This window comes from Diorhabda carinulata, chromosome X (assembly GCF_026250575.1).
Source record: "Diorhabda carinulata isolate Delta chromosome X, icDioCari1.1, whole genome shotgun sequence".
In the NCBI taxonomy this organism is placed as follows: Eukaryota; Metazoa; Arthropoda; class Insecta; order Coleoptera; family Chrysomelidae; genus Diorhabda; species Diorhabda carinulata.
In genome coordinates this window covers 25,710,429-25,733,618 of record NC_079472.1, presented here as the reverse complement: position 1 = coordinate 25,733,618, position 23,190 = coordinate 25,710,429, and the positions used below count along the sequence as shown (strand labels likewise).

Here is a 23,190-nt window from a genome sequence, read left to right as displayed (position 1 = left end):
ACCCCCTCTTTTTTTGTTAGTGACGAATCACCAAAAAATTCTCAGCAGAACTACCAGCTCAAAATTTGACACAATAGAAGAAGTGAAGGGAAAAAGAGGTTGAATAGGTCAGGTGAGGCTAGGTTAGATTATGTTAGGTTAGGTTATGTTAGGCTAGGCTAGGCTAAGCTAGGATAGGTCAGGTGAGGTTAGATTAGGTTAGGATAGGTTAGGTTAGGTTAGGTTCAAATCTTTGTTTTTAAACCACATGTGGCATCGCTGTAGATGCCCGCCTATTCCGATATGATTGGATAATTATTAACATTCAATATTCATAAGGTCATTAGTATTATGTGTCTTTCCCACCTTGAAAGTACTTTCGGAGCACTAAAAAACAACCCTTTGTACGCGATAAAATTTCTTCCATAAATATTTACCGTAATTTGCCCGAATAATCACCTAAATAAGTAGTTATTCATACTACAAGAGATGTAAGTAACATTTACCAGCTGAGAACAATTTTGCGCCCGATCGATAGCGAAAACTGGTATATCTACTCACATCACGTGCAATATATAAGATTTTTTTCTTTTTTCTCCATAATTAATTTCTCGATTTCTATTAATTTAATTTGATACTTTTCATATGAAATTTTGAACAGCTTTGACCAGTTTATACAACATCATCAGCATTTTTATTTTATCAACAAAGTCAGGATGGAAGTTCACTATCAGAAGTTGAGAGAAATTGAAATTGGATAATAGCTTATTGGATAAATGAATATTTCTTGTCTGTCGCTGAAGACGTCAAGACCAAACAGACTGATCCTGTAGTTTAGAAACCTGACTTTTGGCGTACTTTTACCAAAAATCTGCTATATTAAATATTTTGTTCTCAATATTTCATACTGAACTCCACCATTTTAATAGAGGAAAACATAGCTATTCCCAAGTATCCTGAAATTAGAGCATTTAAAAAAAGGCTGATTCAATCCTAATCGTTGGAAAATGGAAATTAAGTATATACATACATGCTTCCAATGTACCTAAAGACGACTTTACAGTACTAATTTAAGTCCAGAAAATGGCACTTTACGGTATCATTGTAGTTTAGAGTACTCTTAAATTGTCCCAATTAAATTCAATATGTCTGCCTTTGATTACAATGTTACCTTAGTGACTTCTGTTAATTTTTATTTTTTTAAATGATAAGAGAATAATCATATTCGATATTTGAATATAATTTTGATTTTTATTTAAAACCGAAAACAGTATGGAAAAAACATATTACGGTATACATTCGTGAAGTTATTATTACGGTACTCGATTAGATATTCTTGACTTGGCTCCTTCGTCGCCTCGTCATAAACAACTTTGTCCAATCTCCTGTAAATTTGCATTTACGTCACTGTTCTTCTGGAAAGGCAATGTGTTTTACGAGTGATATGCTTTTGCTAACTTGCATCAATTATTATTATTGTTTATTGCGTAAGTTCGGAACTGATTAATCAATCTATAGTCATCACTTGTGTGTATATACCTTTGCCTTCTCAATTTTGACGTAACGAAGTCATTCAAAGGACGTTTTCTGACGGTATACTGTGAATGAACGACAGTTTCGAGCTAACGTTACCAATCGGTGATGTGACCTTCGTGAAATGCGATTCGACCTTAAGAGAACTAATGTGCTGAACGATATATATGATTGATAAATGAGATCAAATCTAATTATAAAATCACAGGTGTTTTACATTATAACAGAATTTTTTGTTTTCTAACAAGATTGAATGAGGTGATTGATAAAATCCTTACCGATATAATGGATTTAACATCAGTAGATTCATAATTTTACCGATAATATTTAAATATAGTGCGGTTACTTGAATAATTGAGAAAAATTAATTATAAAACAGTTGTTTATTCATTTCTTTTCAACTTATTCCATCCTTCAGCTTAATTTTCCATTCCTCTTTTCTTGTTTCATGTTTCTGTCACATTTTACTGTTTATTTTCTATATCCAGTAACGAGTAAATATCTTTTCCAATTTACCAGGATCCCTAATTCTTTTTTCTGTCTATAGGCTGTCACTATTTAATTCTCTATATTCATTCTATGATTCCTTCCTATCCTACTATTGTTCTTTATTAATATTCCATCTCTTAACTTTAAGTTCCATTCCTTTTTTCTCATTAAACGTTTTTTATATTATACCATTTATTTCCAGTTTCCTATAATTAATTTTGTTTTGTACATTCTAAATATCTCTTTATACGTCATTCTTATAACTTTTTTATCTTCCAATAATCTTAGTTTATTTTTTGCTTTTTATCCCAGTTCATGCACACATAAAATGCATTAACACCAGAAGTGCACTTATCAAGAGCTCAATTTTGGCAACCAGTGCATTGTACCCACTTTTCTCCTGGGAGACTAACTGAATTTGAGTTAGCGCATTCTTAATATATTGACCTTACATAGCTTATAAAGTGCTAGATAAAATAAAAAACTCGTCCTCATTAACCCAATCACGGCGTCCCATACATTCAGGTGGTCCATTCGCGATAAATACTATTTAAACTTCTTCCGAGGAAATATAAACATCACAGGAACTGACTTTCCAGTTGCTGACTTTACAGAACCAGCAGTATGCTCTCCTTTAGCTAATATTATTTTACTTAGTTTCAACAATGTTAGAAGCTGGGGATTGATACTTGTTCTTAACAGACAAAGTACAAATCTGTCCATTTTGTTATCTTTAGCAGTTTTATGGAAGCTTGAACATTTATGGACTTCATCTACAGCTTTTTCTATCGATTTTTCACTGATATTAGTACGTTCCGTTTTTTTTTGTAGTTTCTGATCCTAAAATTGGAGTAACATTAATATAGAAACATCCAAGAATAGCGTGACTAAATATTAGGGCTCAATTGAACATGACTCAATTGACCTCGAATGACCCTTTTCCCGAATTCCTCTTAATATGTTGGATAATTAAAAATTCATTAAATATAATTTATTTATGAAACTAGAAACATTAACAATATTATATTTTAAAAGTCAAATACACTTCATAATCGTATTATAATATTTGTGGCTTTTCAACCAACTTTCAATGGATCGATATTTTTTTACTTTTAGCACTAAACTTCCAACATCACGTGCTGTCTTTCAGAAAAAAAAAACGACGGCTGGTAATATAACAGTGGCGCGACTTCCTCAACCCCTCACTTCGTGTTATACAATCAGCTCTGTGTATCACAAACCATGTGCGAGATACTATGGGTGTAAAACACTAGACCCCAAGGTCCAACAGACTCCGCTCTTCTCTAGATGTGGTCCAAAATGGCTATTAATAATTGAGATGAAAATATTGTGTGCTCAGAAATGATTCTGATATTCTCGTATGAGGAATAATATATTATTTTACAAATAATAACGAATGTCATAACTCACGCAGATTAAGTTTGTAGCACGAGCAGCAGACAACACTGTAAGTCATTAAGTGAGTTATGATCTATATTAATACAAGTTGAATACTATACTTTATCTACGACTATAACAAAAAATACTAAAAGACAAGTTCAAAGAAAGAACATTATTCAAAAATTTTAATAGTTACCTACAACATAACGATGCATCGATAGGACGAAGATTTGATTATGTTTGAAAAAAAAAAATTATTGACCATGAATCTTGTATCCCTAACACTGGCAATAGAAAAAAAGAATCATGATCTAAATATGATATCTGCAATTGTAATTGTGTGGCACGAGAAGCACCCATATTGCCCATTATTAAAGCAATCCAAAATAAATTGAATTTAATTGAATAGAAGATGAAAACGATTAGAATATTGTGAGATTTACCACGATCAGTTGGTTCGTTTATGAAAGTTTTTATGCCATTTTTCCTTCTAGATACATGTTTGTGTAAATTGATTAAGTTGATTCCATTATCGAAATTCCTTTTATTAAGAACAAAATTTATTTTTTATATATTTATATATTATTCAGGTATCAACCTAATTTGGAAACGTCATAATTTTCCAAGTGAAAATACTCCCATCAAAACTAATGATGGATGTTCCCTTTCCATAAATCTACAGAAGTACAGGGCCACATTGGTATCCGCTATTCCAATAATCTTTCTTGATTCATAATAGTGGACTATCTAGTTATTGTAACTAAAGTCTTTTTCTATCTATATATACTATCAGCTCAAAAGGAATTGAATAATTGATATAAAAATTAATAGGACTAGACAAAGGAGATAATAACTTTCTATAATCAAAGTTATAATAACAAAAATCAAGTTGTGACTTTTGACGTCCATGTATAAGAAGACTATTAGATAAAAATGAATAATTAATATCACCAACAAATCAGGCAATGTACCCAAACACTGAAAAACCATAAACAAATAGAGTAAATTTTGGTTATAAATTAAAAAATGAATAACCAATGTGGAGAAATCATCAAGTCGTAAATAAAGAAAAGACTGGTCCAAAAAAAATTTTGAAATAGATACTAAGGTTATTTCCAATTATCTATCAATGTTTCGATGTATTCAAACATTTTCTTTTCTATAGCTTAAACTTAGAAATTTCTCTATCGTTATTCTCTTCCTTTTGACTATTCTTGTTCAATCACGTCATAACATTCATTCAAATGTACTCTTTAAAATGATCCCTCCAGTAAATTTATTTCTCAACACTTCTAGATATCTCTTCATCATATTACATCATATTTTAATGATCCCCCATTACGGTCCTGCCGCCTATTACCATAGTAGTTCACCGTAAATTCAAATAACCTAATTTTCTCAAATGAGCCCTAAGATTTCACCCGTTAGACACCCAGTGATCGATTAGGATGGTAGTTTTCGTCTTGAGGGCATAGCCTCCTGTAAGAAACGACTTTTGCGTATATCGAAGTGCCTATCAGGCAAAACTGAATAGTTGTTCGAAGTTCGTTTTTTTACAAGAAAATAGTGATTTGAAAATACGTGAGACTCTTCTTTGTTTTTGTCGGTGTATTGATTTTTCTCTGTGTGATAGGTATGTATGGGCTACGAAGGTGAATAGAGGAATTTATCACGAGATTGTTTTAACAAGCCTAGTTTATACGATTACATGAAAATTTTAGAGATGTAAGTGGCTGTTTTATCATAAAATGTTTGTGCGAAATCTTAAAATGTAACAGATTGTTTAAGTTTCAGCTTCTGGTAAGCATAAAATTCCAGTGCAGTGCGAAGCACACCTTTTCAAATAAATTATGTTGAAGTTTTAACCATTAAATGGAAGGATATAAAACTAAACAATAAGAGTGGAACAATGAGGATGAAATATCCAAAATCACAGAGATATATGAATTAAGAAACGTGAAGATAAGACAAGCATTAGATATTGAAACAGTAACACAATGTATATTAAAAAAATAAATGGCGATGCGCTTCATATGAATGGAAAATACGTAAAATACTAAAACAATATGGACAGCAAAAATAATAATTAATAAACGAGAGGTGACAACATAGAATAAGACAATAGCAGGGGTACGAAAAACAGAAATTGGAACGGAGCAAATATTATGCTGAAGAGTTGAAAAAAAAAAGGAAATTTAGTGATTGTTCATTTAGCCAATGCAACAAGATCATAAGATTTTGGGACAGGAAAATAATACATTAGTTTCGTGAGCCCCCTCTTGAAGCTTATTTTCAACGTAATTTACAGGAGAATTTACAAATTATTTCAGCCTAGACAATTCGGAATGCAAATGATGTTGCTGTTTTGCCATTTATCCATTTACTCTATCAAGCAAAGATGCATAATAGTCTCCTGTTATTGTTTTACCTTTTTGAATATATTCAATGAACATAATCCCATGATTATCCTAAAAAACATGCCGATGAAATTGTCTTTGCCTTTCTCGGAGCAAATTCGCTATTTACAATCGACTGTCATTGAGTGATATTTATTTGAGGAGTGCAGTGATAGATCCAGTTATGAATCGAAGCATTTTACTCAAAGAGCATCAATAAGGCCTGGGAAATGTTTATTCGAAGTGGTCCAAAATGAGCAAACCTAGCAACCAAAGGTCCGATAGCTGATGCATATATAATTCTTTTGGCAATATATAGAAAATGCCTTTTTTAATATGCTTCTTCTATTTCTCTAACCTTAATCTGTCAATCGTCGATTATATCGCTGGTTGTCTCACTTTTTGACCCTCTCGAATGCAGTCAAGTTGGTACAGCCACGTTTGAATTCAGATTATCAAAATTGACGGTCGTACATGATAATACAATGTCAAACATGAACTAACCGTTCAAAATGGTACAATCTATGATAACATGAACAAATATATTATTTACATTGATAAATACTGACATCTTCAGGTTAAGGTTGTCCACTCAAAATTCTATCCATTGATAATAAAGCTATTCTCCAATGTAAATATAGATTCCAAATGATTATTCATTTAATACGAATATTGTTAAAAATAAATAATAAGAATAATTTATGGTAAAAGGAATCCATTTTTCGAATGACTATATATCTTAAACTGAACTATGAATATCTATAAGTTCTATTTTATTACAATCCTGAAAAGGACGTTATTAGAGATTCAAAAAAAAAGCTACTTAACATAATTTCTTGGAATATTGAGTTCTCTTCCGAATATGAGTATAAAGTAAAATATTTTTAAACTCAAGAACTATGATATCGGAATGAATACTATTCACAAAAGGTCTTAGATTCATATATAGTTAATTATATATATATATATATATATATATATATATATATATATATATATATATATATATTTTATCACTTTGCAATAAGGTATGAAAGAGAAGATAATAAACAAATTGAAGAAAACACTAAGACACTCTTTCTTTCACAAACCTCGACACTCTTTCTTTCACAAACCTCACATATAATATTTTATTTCTTAATACGTTAGTCTCATTAATTCTCAGATGATAATTATATGTAGAGATTTGTAATTTTAATTACAGTAACTATACAAGAATATTGGAAAATAACAACAAAAGTCTAGAAATAAATTTTTTTACCGCCCTCTTTTATATATAAAATCTAATAAAAAAAGAACTGCCATATAGCCGTATCAAATTATAGTGTGGAAAGTTTTGTGTGGAACTGGATATTGCGTGAACATAAGTTGTGAAATTAGTTTTGCAGTAATTTTGAAACTCCAACGATATTACAGTAAAAACGACATGTATCTAGACCCCACGAAATTTTTTGTTTAGAATGTGGTTTTTTGTAAATTGAGTTTGGCCATAATTCACGGTTTTCATTAACATTCACACAATGGTACATGCAAAATTAACCCATTTGCGTCCATGTCATCAACGATGAGAACGTAATGAACTGGGCGCTTCAATGTTACCACTCGTAACCGATACAATATTGGAAACAGGAAACAGGAAATGAGAAAACATTTTTTCAAAAAACACTTTATTGAAAATGTACGTGAATGTTGGTATAATTTAAGAATGATTGAAATAATAATTGCTGATGATGAAAAAGTAAAGGTATATGATGTATACAGTGGAGTTTGTGTGCAGTGTGACAAATTTATATAGTAATAGAAAAATATATGTTCTCATTAATGGGACTCATATTGTTCCATGTTATAAAGCATAGAAACATATGAAGATTATTCAATTAATTCAATTTTAGAAACCCATAATGTGTTCAATCAACGTATCTGTCTTGGCTTGAAAGTTCGCGAATAGAGAAGCGCAAAACGAATAGACATTGTAAAAACTGTTTTCCATGACCGACCAGAAAACATACACTTTCTAAATAAAGTTTCCGTCAGGAAATAATAACTTTCAGATTATTATCATTAATCAATGTTTGGGAAAGTATATAGAAAAACTTTTTGAAGACCGTAGACCCCCAGTTGATACCATTATCTCTCTAAATGGTCCACCGATCACTAAAGGGGACATTGAAAAAGTTATACTAAATAACAAAGTGCTGGTCCGGATGAAATTCCTTCAGAAATACTGGTTGATGAGAAAGGCATAGTAGCACTGCATAAGGTGTTTAACATCATATATGTGACAGATCACTACCTCAGGCAATGGTTAAGCTCTAGTTTTATCCCCTTATTCAAGAAGACAAATGTAAGAAGATGCGAAGACCATGGCCATGCCGTAAAAATATTTCTTAAAATCATACACCAAAGAATATTCCGAAAGTGTGAAAGTGACATAAGCAACTCACAATTTGGGCTTAGGCAAGGGCTAGGCATATGACGAGAGAAAGGACGTTTGCCTAGATTGTGGAAAGGCATTCGATCGCGTACAGCACCACAAATTAAAACAGCTCCTCAAAAGGCTCGATATAGATCAGAAAGATATCCGATGCATTGAATACCTATACTAGAACCAAACAGCGCAAATAAAACTAGACAATTATATGTCCGACAACATTCAGATCAAAAGGGGGGTGCGACAAGGATGCGTGTTGTCTCCACTCTTATTCAATTTATATTCCGAAGAAATTTTACAAGAGACACTAGAAGCTATAGAAATGGGAATCAAAATTAATGGGACGTGGATTAACAATATCCGTTATGCGGGCGATACCATCCTAATCACTGATAATATGCACGACCTACGTCAATAAGATGGAGGAAGAAGGAAGAAGATGGTGGAAGGAGAACAGACCAAATCAATGGGCCTAAAAATCAATACAAAAAACATAATTTATGATTATTTCAATGAACATAAGTATCTTTCAAAACGCCACCATAATATTTAACGCAATGCACTTAGAGAGGGTGGATAAATTGAAATATCTGGGAAACAGGCTCCTTGAAGACTGGGCATCAGACAAAGAAATAAAATGTTCAATTGAACAAGCCCGACAGGAGGTTTCGGAGAGTGTTTACTTCTCCCGATTTTGCTCTTAACCTTCGACTAAGGTTCGTGAAGTGCTACGTTTTGGTCGATGCTTCTCTACTTGGAGGCTTTCGAGATATGGCTGTACCGCAAAATCCTTAAGTTGCCTTGGACGGCTGGATTGAAAAACGAATAAATTCTGAGACGCATTGGCAAACAACGTGAATTTTTTGAATTAATCAAGAATAGAAAAACGGCGTACCTAGGACACATTATGCGAAACAAGAAATATCAATTTTTGCACCTACTGATCGAAGGTAAAATTAAAGGAAAGAGAGGGATCGGAAGGAAGAAAATATATGGTCTGCGATACATCGGTCAGTGGACAAGACTACACGATATACAACAATCCTTAATACACACCGCAAGAAATAGAGAAGCGATGGGAAATGTTATCGCAAACATTCATTGAAAGAAGAAGATTATTCATAATTGAGACCTAATGACAGGGATCGGCAGAAGATTCTTGCAGCCATTGTTTAATAATAGAATTTTCGTTACTATGACAACACGGTTGTGGGTACTAATGGCTACCGACTTTGAATTTGCCCCTAGAGGCATTGATTGGGGATTAAATGCGTGGTTACTTACTCATTTTCGTAATATCCAATTAATTATAACAAAGTTTCTGTAGTTGTTTGTTTCTTGAAATATTTTTTACGCAAATTTTTTAAACGGATCTAAATGTGCCTGATAATCTCTAATAATCACAGTTCTAAGAAAGTTTTGTCAATCGGAAATGTATGTTCTTATTTATCAAACAAAGCGGATCTTAGCAACACTGAGGGAAGTTCGATATTTTCTCCAATTGCTTTTCAACTTTAATTAGAAATAATTTATATATAACATTTGTTTTTATACGTGTTATAACATATTTTGACTATAACTATATACCAGGCCATTACTCGCTGATGGCGCTTACGTCAAACTGGTTTCACGAGTTTCATTTGTTATCAGTTATCAGTTGAATGGAAAGTGCGCTACGAAAAATTTGTATCGAGGATAAACATTATATATACAATTAAACATCTTTTGTTATATTTTGATTAAAAATCCCATTGACTGACTTCGACATTGCTATTGAACATTCATAGTTGTACATTTAACATAAATATTGCATTATTATGTTTATTCTTAGTTTATGTATCCCATATATAGTTTTAATAATCATTCAGCATCTCATAACAATAAGTAAAATAAATAATTAACCTACTTATTTCCATCTTCGAATCATTATTTCTCAGTTTTCAATGGTAAATTACTATGATTCGAACAAGAGATGATACAAAATGTATGATATATTTGTAGTATTTGATTCTTATATACTCATCATCAATCTCTCACTCCTTTTATCACCCATGATCCTTACTCTGATTAAAAATCTTGCTCCTGAAATAACTTTCCGATTGTGTGGAAATTAGATCTCATGTCATGCTAAGAAATGCTATTGTGAATTTGAACGAACTTGCTCATACTTGCTCTAGAAGTAAATGCCAGATTTATTGTCCGTAATTAATAGATAGAAATTAAAGAAAAAATCTTCCAATCTTTCAAGTTAGTCCAAAATTGCTATCAAAATATTTATCAAATGCTAGGAGAATTCTGCCATACTTTTGTACTTCTGAGTAGTAAACTATTTTTTGTAACATAATATTCATTATAATAGGATTGATTTATTTTCAAGGTACTCGAAAGAAGGTATTATTTAAAACCATGAGTTATTAGTTCCATCTATTGGAACAATTAAAATATTATTCGTATGGAACCACATTCATTTATAAATCAATTTATACATTCAATTAAAATTTTCGTTATCTGCCAAATTACTATGAAGTTCTATAAACTCGCCTGATATGCTTATTAAATTTGTATGTATAATTATTAAATGTTCGTGATATGCCTTCTATGTCAATTATTATGCAGAGATTTGATACTAAAAATAGATAGAATGATAATTCCGATAAATTGGATTAAAACTTTTACACAAAGTTACAGGTATGTGACTGAATTATATTATATTAACCATATAGGTTAATACTATTTATTTTTTGAAATAAGTTTTTCGGTAAAAAAGTGTGAATGTTAATTTTCGATTCTAATAAAGTATATTACAAAATAGTGTAGTTCAAATTGCATTTTTATTTAATATATGACTCATACCTAAAAAAAATACACCAAGTAGTTGGGAGAATTCTCATAATTTTTGATAGTTGAATAATGAAAAAAAAATTGTGAATTACTCTGACTGGTCATTAGTATGTTCACCAGAAGCTATCATCTTTAGAGTGACGATTTGAAACTGGTGTGAACAAAAAGAGTAGCATTAGTTGTTCTAGAAAGTCTTATTTGAAGTATTTTTTACATCAAATTCAACTCTGGCTTCGCAATTGATCTATTTCATTAAATGTATGAAATACCTGACGGTATGTATTGAAAGACTGTATTTTTTTGTTAGTTTTAAAGTATCGTTCAGGGAACAAAATATTTTGCGGTTTTCTCCTCAGTTTTTTATTCCGTACTCCTTTCACTCGTTAATTCGATAGTTTCAAATCACACGAGTGGCTTGAGTCATACCTTACCAACAGAAGTCAGCTTGTAAGGGTTGATACAACAAAGTCAATAGAATGTGGAGAGCCCCAAGGCTCAGTACTAGGCCCTACTTTGTTTTTTCTGTTTATAAACGACATCGCCTATCTATACATCAGTGGTAAAATATGTCTATTTGCAGACGATTCTCTTGGAGCAAACCTGATCTCACGGCATTTCATAGGATCATATCTAGCGTGCTAATCACCCTTAAATCATGGTGCCATTCTAATCTTATCTGTCTCAACGTTTCTAAAACCAAAGTTATATACTATAGAAGTACATTGCACCCTTTTTTATTAAATAACACCACCAATGACGTCGTTGAATCTGTCAAATTCTTAGGGCTTGTTGTGTTGTGTATGTAAAATGTATGTAAAAAAGACAGAGTGTATAAGATGGAGACTACTAATAGAACGAGAAAGGAATAAGTGACAAAATATTGTAATGTAAAAGAATGAAAGTATATCTACCTAAAATATTGGAGATTGAATCTGTTATTCACTTCTCTGAATCAATGTTATTTTCAATCACTGAGTTTAATATTTCCAACATTTTTATTTTCGATTTTGTGTAATACCGGTTCTATTTAATGCACCCAACGCCTGGTTTACGTTGTTTAGAAGTGTCAAATATTGTAATAAATTTAAAATGATTTTGAAAACATGCCTTGTTCACCTACATATTAGTATGATCGATGAGGCTTAAATACGTTACGTAAACTATTAAAACCACATTATTTGTTTGCCATTTCCGCTAAATATACTTTTAATTTAGTTTATTCGTCGAAAAATAACAGAGAATTGAAAATTACGTTTACTAATTTATGTGAAAAATTCGTACCGTGCTGATAAATCGAATTAACGGAATTGATTTTGTTTCAATATACATAGTTGTCTCTGGAGAATATGGATGATTGGGTTTGATGTGAAAATGGACGCGAACATGCGAAGTCAAACCATATTATAAATAAAAAAAACAACAAAAGTACACACTGACAAAATAAATATATTGTACTTATTGGTGAATACTACATCTCCTATAATATTTATGATCGTATGCAAATTAGAAGTCTCCGGTATCAGTTGATCAACACATTTTTCAATAATATAATAACACAACAAATCTTGTTAGTCAAAATATTCCACTCATATCAAAATTTTCACTCTATCTGAACAATTAGAAACGAAAGTCTGATAGTATTATAATAAAAACACCAGCTGTCTTTAAATCATGATTCGTTTGGTGTTTTCAACGAAGTAACCAAGGAAACGCATGGCTTGGGAAAGTAATAATTTATAATAATATTGATGACTATTTCCTTCGAAAAATTTAAGCCAACCAAAAAGCTGTAATATTTTATGTTTACCTAGCAACGATCAAATTTCAGCGATAATACTGCACTAGTGCAAATTATCGATAATTTGCACTAGTGCCAAATTTTCGTCTAGGATTAATAAACATCATTTTGTTTTAATTTTATATTTTAAGAAAAGGAACAATTATTGAAAATGCAATTAGAATATACAACTTTACTGGAGGCCGACGATGGTGTTTCTATGCTGCTTCCACCACTTATTATAATTTAAAGAATAACAAATTTTAAACACAGAATTAAGTTTATTTTAAATTAAATTTTTCTCAGGAAATAGTCTGCCAAATGCCCTCTCGTGCATGTCAAATTGTCTCATAATTTCCTCTCGTGCGCATTCGCGCACTCGAGAAAATTAAATTATCGACAATTTGACATGCACTCGGGACATTAATATTGAAAATATACCAAGTAATACAGAAAATACAACGTTCTGTGTAGAATACAGCTAGAAACAGTGCAGATAATAACAACAAAAGCTAGCATTCATCTGGAAGACTAAATATGTAAGAGGAGTATTAAGGTATATTGATGCAAATATATAATATTCAAAACGGCAAGAGCAGTTCGTGGTAGTAAAAGAAAATTGTTCATAAAAATATGTCTTTATAAAACAATATTTCTCAAATAGTAACAGTATAAGTGTGAATATAACAAAATTGCGGTTTTACACGGAATAATTTGACAATTGTTAAACCAACTCAATTGCATTTAATCGAATAACCAAAACCCGCTATTATGGTAATAAAACTGTGATAGTTAAAACGATTGGTATAAACAGTAATAAAAGTGAAAATAACAAATCAATCGAGATATGCCATTTCAGTTACTAAAATTAGCGCCAGCCAGATGAAATTTGATAGACATTTAAATTGAGCACCTATCAACCGTATTTACATCATAGTACCAATATTATCAAAATAGTCAGAGTTCCTACCTAATTATACCGTCATTGCCAGTCACAGATAATTCAATAATTAATTTGAGCTTAGTAGAAGTAAAAGATAAGAGCATGACATGATAATCGCAAATACATGGCTTAAACTACACGAAAGACGATTGTATACATGGCAGGGACCAGTAGATAACCCACCTCAAATAATTAGATATATATATATAACAAGACATTCAAAACATTCAACAAGATATTCAAAAATGGTGTCGGAAAAGTAACAACATATCAGAGGATTGCTCTGATAGGCGATATCAAGCTCAAAAAAGTCCAAAAGAATTCAATAAAACTGAAACTGGATATCACAGAGAACAACAAAACACAAATTAAAAAAGATATTAACAGCCAACTGGCGCCAAAGAGCGGCCGTTCGAATAATCGAAAAATCGACAGAAAAATTCAAAATCTTAAGGGAAGTCAGACATGGTTGCATACTCTCACCACTTCTGTTTAATTCGTATTTAGATAAGATCTTTAAGCAGGCTAGACACAACTTATGGAGTAAAAATTAACAGTAAACTTATAAATGCAATCAAATTCGCAGATGATACAGTTGACCAGTGTGACGACTTCAGAATGGACTGCAATGCCGTTTAAACGCCATTGACAGAGTGGGAAGAGAGATAGGTCTGAATATTAAGTGTTCTAAAACAAAATATATGGTATTTAGCTAAATGTAAACGGTCAAACAATTCAAAGATTATCCAGTTTCAAATATCTTGGTTGCTACATTACTGATCAACTGGATCCCGATAAGAAAATAATATGTAGAATTGAGGTAGCTCGTATAATATTTTTTAAAATGAGATCACTCTTCTCTAATGATAATTTGAAATTTCAACTCCGGAAACTGATGATCAATAGTTAGTTCTCTTATATGGTGTAGAAGCACGGACCTTAAAAATATCTACCATTAATCGCTTAGAGGCTTTTGAAATGTGGTTATATAGACGCATGCTCAAGATACCGTGCTATGCAAATAAACGATGCAGTCCTCAACAGAGCAAATACGGTTCGTGAGCTGATGGATAACATTAAATGCAGGAAAATAGCTTATTTGGCACACATCATGCGTGGTAGCTGGTTTAATATCCTCCAATTGATTATGATGGGTAAAGTTGAAGGTCGTAGAGGAATTGGAAGAAAACAAGCCTCTTGGTTGAAGAATCTTAGGAAATGAACTATGATAAGAGAAGCAGGACAGTCATTTAAAATAGCTGAAGATAGAGAGAGTTTTGCACTGCTGATCGCCAACGTCAAGGGGACTTGATACAGCACGTTAAGAAGAAGTAAAAGTGAACTTAAGGGGGTATTCTTGTCTAGAAGCCTCAAGAATATCAAAAAAACTGATGAAAAAGCGGAAATTATGATTACAAGAAATAATTACAGGCCGGATTCCAGTCCTTGATGTGGAACAGGAGAATTAGAAACAAATTTAATCTGTATAGATGTCGCTATCGCATTGACCTTAACCAAAAAAAATTCATAAAATATCAATTTTTGCCCCTTTTTATGAGCTTTTAAAATTTCTTAAGAATACTCTAAATTGAACACATTCTTAAGGGTCTAAGCCTTGAAAATATGCCAAAAAATAGATTTTTCCTAATTTATTCACCAGAATACCCCTCCTCATTTACAAGGATACCTTGTAACGAACAGATGAGTTTGAATGGTAAAGATTCATTCGAGTCGGCTAGACTGAAATTGTTAATAATTATGGTATAGAGAAAAGTTTTTTGTTTGTGTTTACTTGTTAAATTGATATTGGTAGACATAGTAACAAATATCAAGTGAATTTACAAATCTAAAAAATTTCAAAAATCTGCCCCAAAACTTATATGTTATTTCAATGAACAGAAATGTGTATCAAGTAATATCAACATAATTTACATAATTGTCAAACTTAAAATGAAATCGAAATAACTCAAAATACCTATAGCGAAAATTCAATAATTAGTAGTAGCAACATAAAAAATACCAGTTATGTCAATTTGTATCGTTATTATATCCCTAGAGCTATAATATTAGTTGTTAATAAATTTTACGGCACTTTTCCAATGTTTTATGGATAATCGTTATAAGGATTCACCACTTGCTTCCAAAACCTCTAGAATAAAGAGGTATTTTTTCATAAATCTTAAAATGAAACCTGTCTACCCTTTGTCAACCGGCGTTTTCTCTTTTTTACGCTTCCAAAACGTGCCTGAAATACGAAACTGCGATATACACTCAAAAATAAGCATTGTGGGCAACTTTTGTGTCTTATTCGAGTAGACAATTATTGAAAAAATAAACTTGATAACAAAGAAGTTATTGGTGCACAAAATTTTTGCATTCCTTTTTTCTAAATACGAGTATGTATGTATCAATGTATTAAAATTTTCTATTGACGAAATTGAACATTCATTTTGAGGTTAGAAATCAGTTATTCAATCTTATTGTTCTCAAAACAAACTCGAAGTTGATGCGGGTAATTTATAATAAAGAAGGATTTCATTTCTACGAATGAAAAATAAGGATAAAACTTAAAATATACTTTGGCTTACCGACCAGCCACGTGGTAAATTATTATGACCTGGAATCATCACATGATCAAAATTTCCTAACAAGGTTGATAAAGAATACCACTTATCATGCCTCACTTAAATTTTTATTACAACAAAATGATTCCAATGGAAACAATTAATCAACCAGTACAATTCTAATACAGAAGACTTATAACTCAACTGGTATGTTCCATGGATAAAAACCTAAGAAAAAATTTAATCAAGGTTTATTGTCGGATGATCCAAATTCGCTGTAATCCTCAAAAGATTCATCTACTCTAATGCAAATTTCTCGTTTTTTCTGTGGAGCAATGAAAATACGACTACCCATAATATATGAATGAATCGCATAGCTGAACACGATACGAATATATGTCGATTTTGCTTATATACTTGTTTGATATCTTAATGTTTGATATCAAGATTTGTATACATGTTACGTTACGTTTCACAAACTAATCAGAATCGTAGCACCCAAATGACGTATGTATTTGCATCATAAGTGATTTTCATGTATTTGGCTCCTTCATGATGAAACATTTCACCGCATTGATCATTTTTTAATATCAGCATATTTGAATGTCCATGTGTCCAAAGATATCGAATAAGTTCCAAAGAAACCAAATAGTTGTTTTCGAATACCTTAGCATTATATATAGGTGCTTAACGCAGGCTTTTTAGGCGATAGCGTAGAATTGATTCCCTTCCACTCTTTCCTATTTTTTGCTTCCGTTTTGCAGCCCTAAAGTCCTCTCTCTCCGATATCTTTTATCACCTCTGCATACAGTATTTTACTTGGGCTTTTTTTGTTCCTCTTCATTCTATGTCCATCATTTTTTTGGTGCTCTAAAATCTGGCATTCTCTGTTTGTGACCCAGACACTCTATTATTTTGGATATTATTATTTTGCTTAATTCTGCTTTTTTAAATAGATTCCTTAATTCATTATTTGTTCTATTCAGCCATAAATCTCCCTTTTTTTACCGCCTGGTATCCTTACTAAGTTTACTTCCCCTCGTCATCCTCGCTCCCAGATTTATTTCCCTCAACACCGTTGCCCTTGATAACCACCCCAAGCTATACATAAATTGAACTTTTTCTTTCTTTTCTTCGTTCAGTTGTAATGACAAATTTCTTATTGCTCTTTTCCTTTGTGGTGTTGTTATTAACATGAACTTCAATTTATCTTCGTTGACTCGTAGATTCATTGTCTCTGCAATTTCTATGAAGGCTCTACCGATTTCCTTGAACTTCTTTTCCGTAGTGTCCCTGTTCTGTGCAAACCAATTTCACTTACTATCCATTCTAATATTATATAGAACAGCGTAGTGGATAAAGTATCTCCCTGCTTTAGTCCTTTGTTGGTTTAGAAACATTTTGATATTCTTTGATTTACCTTTACTCTACCAGATCCAAATCCACATTGGTAGTCTTCAGAAAAGTTTTCACCATATACACTCAAACTTTCATCTATGGTATTAGTCAAAACCTTAGCATTAATAACAAAAAAATAGCGTAACCTTCCGCAAATATTTTACTTCATCAACCCTTCCAAAAATATATAGTTCAGAAAACATTACATTGAGTTTCTCAAAATAGAGAAATCTTACTAACCAAGATCTATTACGTGTTAGCAATACAATCTCAGTATATAGAGAGTAGTGAAAAATTTTAACACGTTCACTGCATAACCGGTATACACACACTACGTCACGTGAAGACACGTTTAGTGCAACTTTTCATTGTACCCAGTATTAGAGCGTCAACTACTTCCAACGTTTGAAAAGGCTTATAGATTAGCTAATAATATAATAACTTCAATATGTGTATTATAATCATCGATTTTTTCGTCTTCATTTATAACATCCACAATACTTTTTTCTCAGTGTAAATAAAAGTACGTTAATCTTCAACCATTAAACCACTTGGCGAAGCTCGATGATTTATTATTCTTTAATAGTATCGTATCTTTCTTATTTCTTGTCTTTTCCACGTAAAAAAAACATTTCCGCAGAGTGGGTCAATGAATCTCGTGTTCAATAGGGAAATATAATAATTCGCGAAGATTTATCAATATAATACTTCTCCCAATAAACACTCGATTAAAAAACACATAGTCAAAAAATGGTAAATATTTCATTGTGGATATTGTGCAATCGGATATTATAATTTAATTCTCAAATTAAATATTTAACATAAAACATGAATGAAATTAATCACAGATTTGTTTTTACAGGGACCAAGTTCCTATGTTCAGAAGTGATAGCTCCTATAAGAAGCGAGGTGGATGACATAAGTCTCATAATAATAAATTTCGAAGATTTAACCACGGTGCCAGCCTCGTCCTTAGAAAATAGTCCCATAGGGAAAAATAGGTTAAGTAAATGTAAGTATTTCAAGAGAAATTCCATATGAAGTGATCATTAGAACATTTCTCAAGGGAACTTCATATCTTTCCAAGTAGCAAACAATATCAAAGCTTTCAAATTGATGCGATTGTGATTTTATACGAGAAAAAACAAAACTGAAAAGCCGCCTAAATTTGAACTTGTCATTCCAAGCATATACTTCACACAATTTTCTCATCATCATTTATTATTATTTATTATTATCTATCAAATATTGTATATAGATAAATAGCTGTGATATTATCCCAACAGCATTGGAGTTCAAATTTATTCTTTTATGTCTTGGAGTAGCTACGTATATTGTGAATCTAAGGATGGAAAAATATGAAATAGTATTATTTTTAATGAACAATTCAATAAAACAAGCATTACACTCCCTTTGTGGAGTCCATTATATAGCAACCGTAGAAAAATAAGTCTCACAAAGACTCTTTGTTATTTATATTTCACATAAAAAAATATATTATCTCAAACTGACTTATAATATCATGAATAATTTTGTGGGCTACTATTATATATCCGTGAGCTTTAGCTAGAATTTGTGAATAACTATAAAGAAATTATGAGGATGTAGTATATTTTTCGAATTTCATAACTAGCAGCATAAGGCGGATACAGTCTAAACTGACAGTTAAACTGGATGTTATGACCAAAGCAAATTCATTTACAAAAGAATCATCCTTAACCCAAGTGCTTCAAGCCAGTCTGTTGAAATGTACTTATAGATAAATTCCTTCATCTATTTCATCATCTGCCATTAAACATCGACCACGTCAATATTTCTTTATAAATAGACAGATATCACATATTTCTCGTGAAAATTCAACTGTCTGTCTTATTTGATTGATGCAAAAATAATCGTGAACATTCACTGACTTAAGAACTGCAAGTAAACATTTTGGGACTGTACGTTTATCTTCAAACTTAATTGCTCACACTAATCCTGTACTACAAAGAAAAAATTTTCGCCACTGTTGGTGTAAGTCCTTGTTCGTTAATCTACAAACTTCTCTTCTGGTGGGTAGATATATCATATAATAATAAGGAGGTATCTTACCATTTGACACAAAATACGTCTATTAAACATATTAAACATATGTAGCTCCCAGCGAAGAACAATTTTTTTACATGAAGATAATCATGTAAAATTGAATTTACTGTTGCGAATACCACAACAAGAGTTGCCTCAATTGCTTCTAAGGTGTAACTTGGATCTTCCTTGATAATATATTAATTTCTTTCTAATAAAAAAAGATCCTACCAGCATGTACCTCACTAGAAAGCGATATCCGTGCTCTTTCAAATTCCTATACCAGCGAAATACAGTGACTAGTGAAGGTCTTTCATTACCAATGCGCATGAAGTTAGAGATTTGTTGTTTACATATACATATGTTCGCTATATACTAGACAAACAAATGTTTCGATAACAAATCGTATGTACCACTATATACTTTGTAATAGCAACGATTCAACTGCAGTCAGAGATTACTACTTGAGGATTGTGTTACTTTATATTGCTGTGTTGCTTGCTCCGGGTCCTCTATTCTCGTGGCATCCCAAAATATACAAAGTGACCTTCGCACTAACTCCATTATAATACATCTTTACTTAAACAGACACTTTATTGGGAAAAATATGGGATCAAATTAATTATAAACATCTCACAAGATCTTCCCCTAAAAATCAGATGAAATCTTATTTATGAAGGGGTCACTTTTTGCAAGCTTTTTAAATGTTTGATGTTGTGGCATTTGAGAATTAAGTTTCACAGTTGCTATTTAACAATAAAATTATTCATTATTCTTCTACAAGAGTCAAGGAGATATGAATTATACTTTGTAACGCTGTCAATCAAAGCATAAACATTTTATCAAATTAGTATTGCTTTGAAGATATACTTTTTGAAAAATAATCGTTCTTCAAAGAATATTAAACTTTTTACTGACAAAAAAGTTTCATCCAGAATATTATTGTATTATCATTGAAATTTTAGGTATTTCTGAACTTACTATATTTTGAAGTTTGGCAATCAATCTGCAGACATTGGAAAAGAGTTAATTATGAAAATTTTCGATAAGTAGCGTAGGTAAACAACGAAATTAGGCCGGGGGTCAACTTTTGTTTCGCATATCTTGACTTGTCACGAAGTTATGACAGAATTATAGTTTGACATCAGATTTTCCAGGTTTCTCGACAATTTTGTTCTGGAAGTACCTACTAATTTCCAACCACGCGCATTTGTCTTTTTTACAAGTTTTCAATACCATAAATTGCATAAATCGCCTGTTAGGGCATCCCCTAATTCCTGTCATTTGCATTCATTCACAAATTATTTCCATTTGTTTGAACTTACGCCACAAATTACCTTTAGAAAACTGTTTTCAATCTTTTGAGTATTAGATAATGTTGAGTTCTAATACTACTCCATTATATAAAGAATGCTCAACTTGTCTTATTTTTCAGTCGGAAGAGCCCGAGCTTCATTTCGTCAAAGCTTGAGGCTAGGATCAAACATTCGAGGTAGGGGATTAAGACTTGCAGGCTATCTAACTCCACCCAGTGACGTCACTGCCGCCGAAGAGGAAGAAGACAGGTTGGAGCAATGGTGAGCGTTGAAATATGCTATCCATTCACAAGAAAATTTCATTTCATCGAGAACTAGCAATTTGTGATAAATTTCAAATATTTGTTGCCTATATATGCATAATCCTCCTTGTTAGTATTTATGATTCTTATCATATCAAAAGTGTTCCATGTTACGTTTTTAGTTAAATTTGTTTCTTATTTTATTAGTTAATCCTTGTGGCGCAGTAGTCATGGAGCCATTTCCAATATCAATCAATCAATAATTTCTTATTTCTTAAACATTTCGTTTATGTATTTATGCTTCTAAATTTTCTAGATTTCAGATCTCTTTGATTTAAAATTAGTCTTAAGCCTTACGAGTTATTTCAGTCTTTATCAAAATATTATATTAACACTGACAATTCGCGTATTTTTATTAATAAATAGATCACAAAATCAAAATAAGAATAAAATAAAAATTTGTTCTAATTAGAAAAATTAATTTTTCCTTAGTCCTCACATCTCAAGTATGTATCAGTGATCAACTAAATTATTTGTAGTTTTATTAGAATTCACAATACAATCATTTGATAAAAGTTCGCCATTCTTATCAAATAATATGTACACTAGGATATTTTCAACTACCACACTACAAGCAGTAGTTTGAGCATTATTCCCATATTCAATAAAAATTATTATTGAATCTATAAAATTATGTTTACAGTCCTTTGACGTCAAGTGCTCCAGTACCAATCTTAGAACAGACATGGGTTTCGAAAACAGATGTGCCCACGATCCCTTTATCAACTACCATCCCTTCAACAGCTCAAATAAAAGACTATACATCATTGACGATATCACATAGCGCCCCAGCTAGTCATCAGGCTTCCTTCGAGAGAGGGGAGAGTATCGAAAGGACTAGACCCCATCACTCCATGAATACTAGTAACAATAACAGTAGTAGTAGTAATAGGTAGGCAAAAATAATTGTTACGTAGGCGTACTGAATATACTGATTACACCAACACTCAAAATTACACTGTCTGACACGATAACCATGTTATCGTCTTCAGAGACTGAAGGTACACTTGACTTGACTTACCTGTTTTATACTAAATTTTCCCACCAATAAACTTTCTCCCCTTGGCAGGAATCTTCTCATTTATTGCTTGACTACTAAACTATAAAGTGTGATGTGAGGAATTGGCCCCTATGTCCCTATTTAAGCTACTCTTACATCTAGTAATTTCAATGCTTTTGAATGCATCCAACAATTAATGATTCGATACATTTTTTATCAATTTTACATTATTAATATTTATGTTATGATTGTGAATGGCAGCATGATCGGCAATACCTGATTTACGGTCCGTCCAAATTTCAAATAAACTATGTGCTCTTTAAACCGGACAATAACAGATATCTGCCCAATACTTACGGTCATGATCACCACGGTTATTTTTATATATACCACACTATTCCAAATTTGGTATTTTATCCTTAGATTACCCAACAATTGTTTTAATATATTGTTGGATTTATAAACCAATTTAAAATCTACTCTGCTAAATATTCCTTCCAATCCTTTTGTATAAAGAAGTTGAAAGGTATCAGAGCAAATTTTTTTTGTTTGTCATTTTGGTCTCACATAAAGATTTCTTAGCGGTATTTTTTTCTAAAGTATCTAAAAATGGTAACTGTCCATTATTTTCCAGTTTAAAGGTTATATTTTGAGTCTACGTTTGCCTTCTTCTCATTGAATGTGGCGAAAATATCATTCATCCACATACCTGTACCATACTCTGGGAAAATATTGAAACTCTTGACTGATTTGCTT

At 31.7% G+C, this 23,190-nt stretch overlaps 1 protein-coding gene across 5 annotated transcripts in view; it reads left to right on the top strand.

Moving 5' to 3' along the window:
- The window catches only part of LOC130901476 (potassium voltage-gated channel subfamily H member 6), a 286,333-nt gene that overhangs the window by 71,531 nt on the left and 191,612 nt on the right, over positions 1 to 23,190 (top strand). For all 5 annotated transcript variants that reach the window (XM_057812903.1, XM_057812899.1, XM_057812904.1 and 2 more), the window contains exons 4-6: positions 18,615 to 18,764; positions 21,252 to 21,393; positions 22,078 to 22,326. In XM_057812903.1, coding sequence (XP_057668886.1) covers positions 18,615 to 18,764; positions 21,252 to 21,393; positions 22,078 to 22,326 — 541 coding nt within the window. The remainder of the gene's footprint in view (positions 1 to 18,614; positions 18,765 to 21,251; positions 21,394 to 22,077; positions 22,327 to 23,190) is intronic.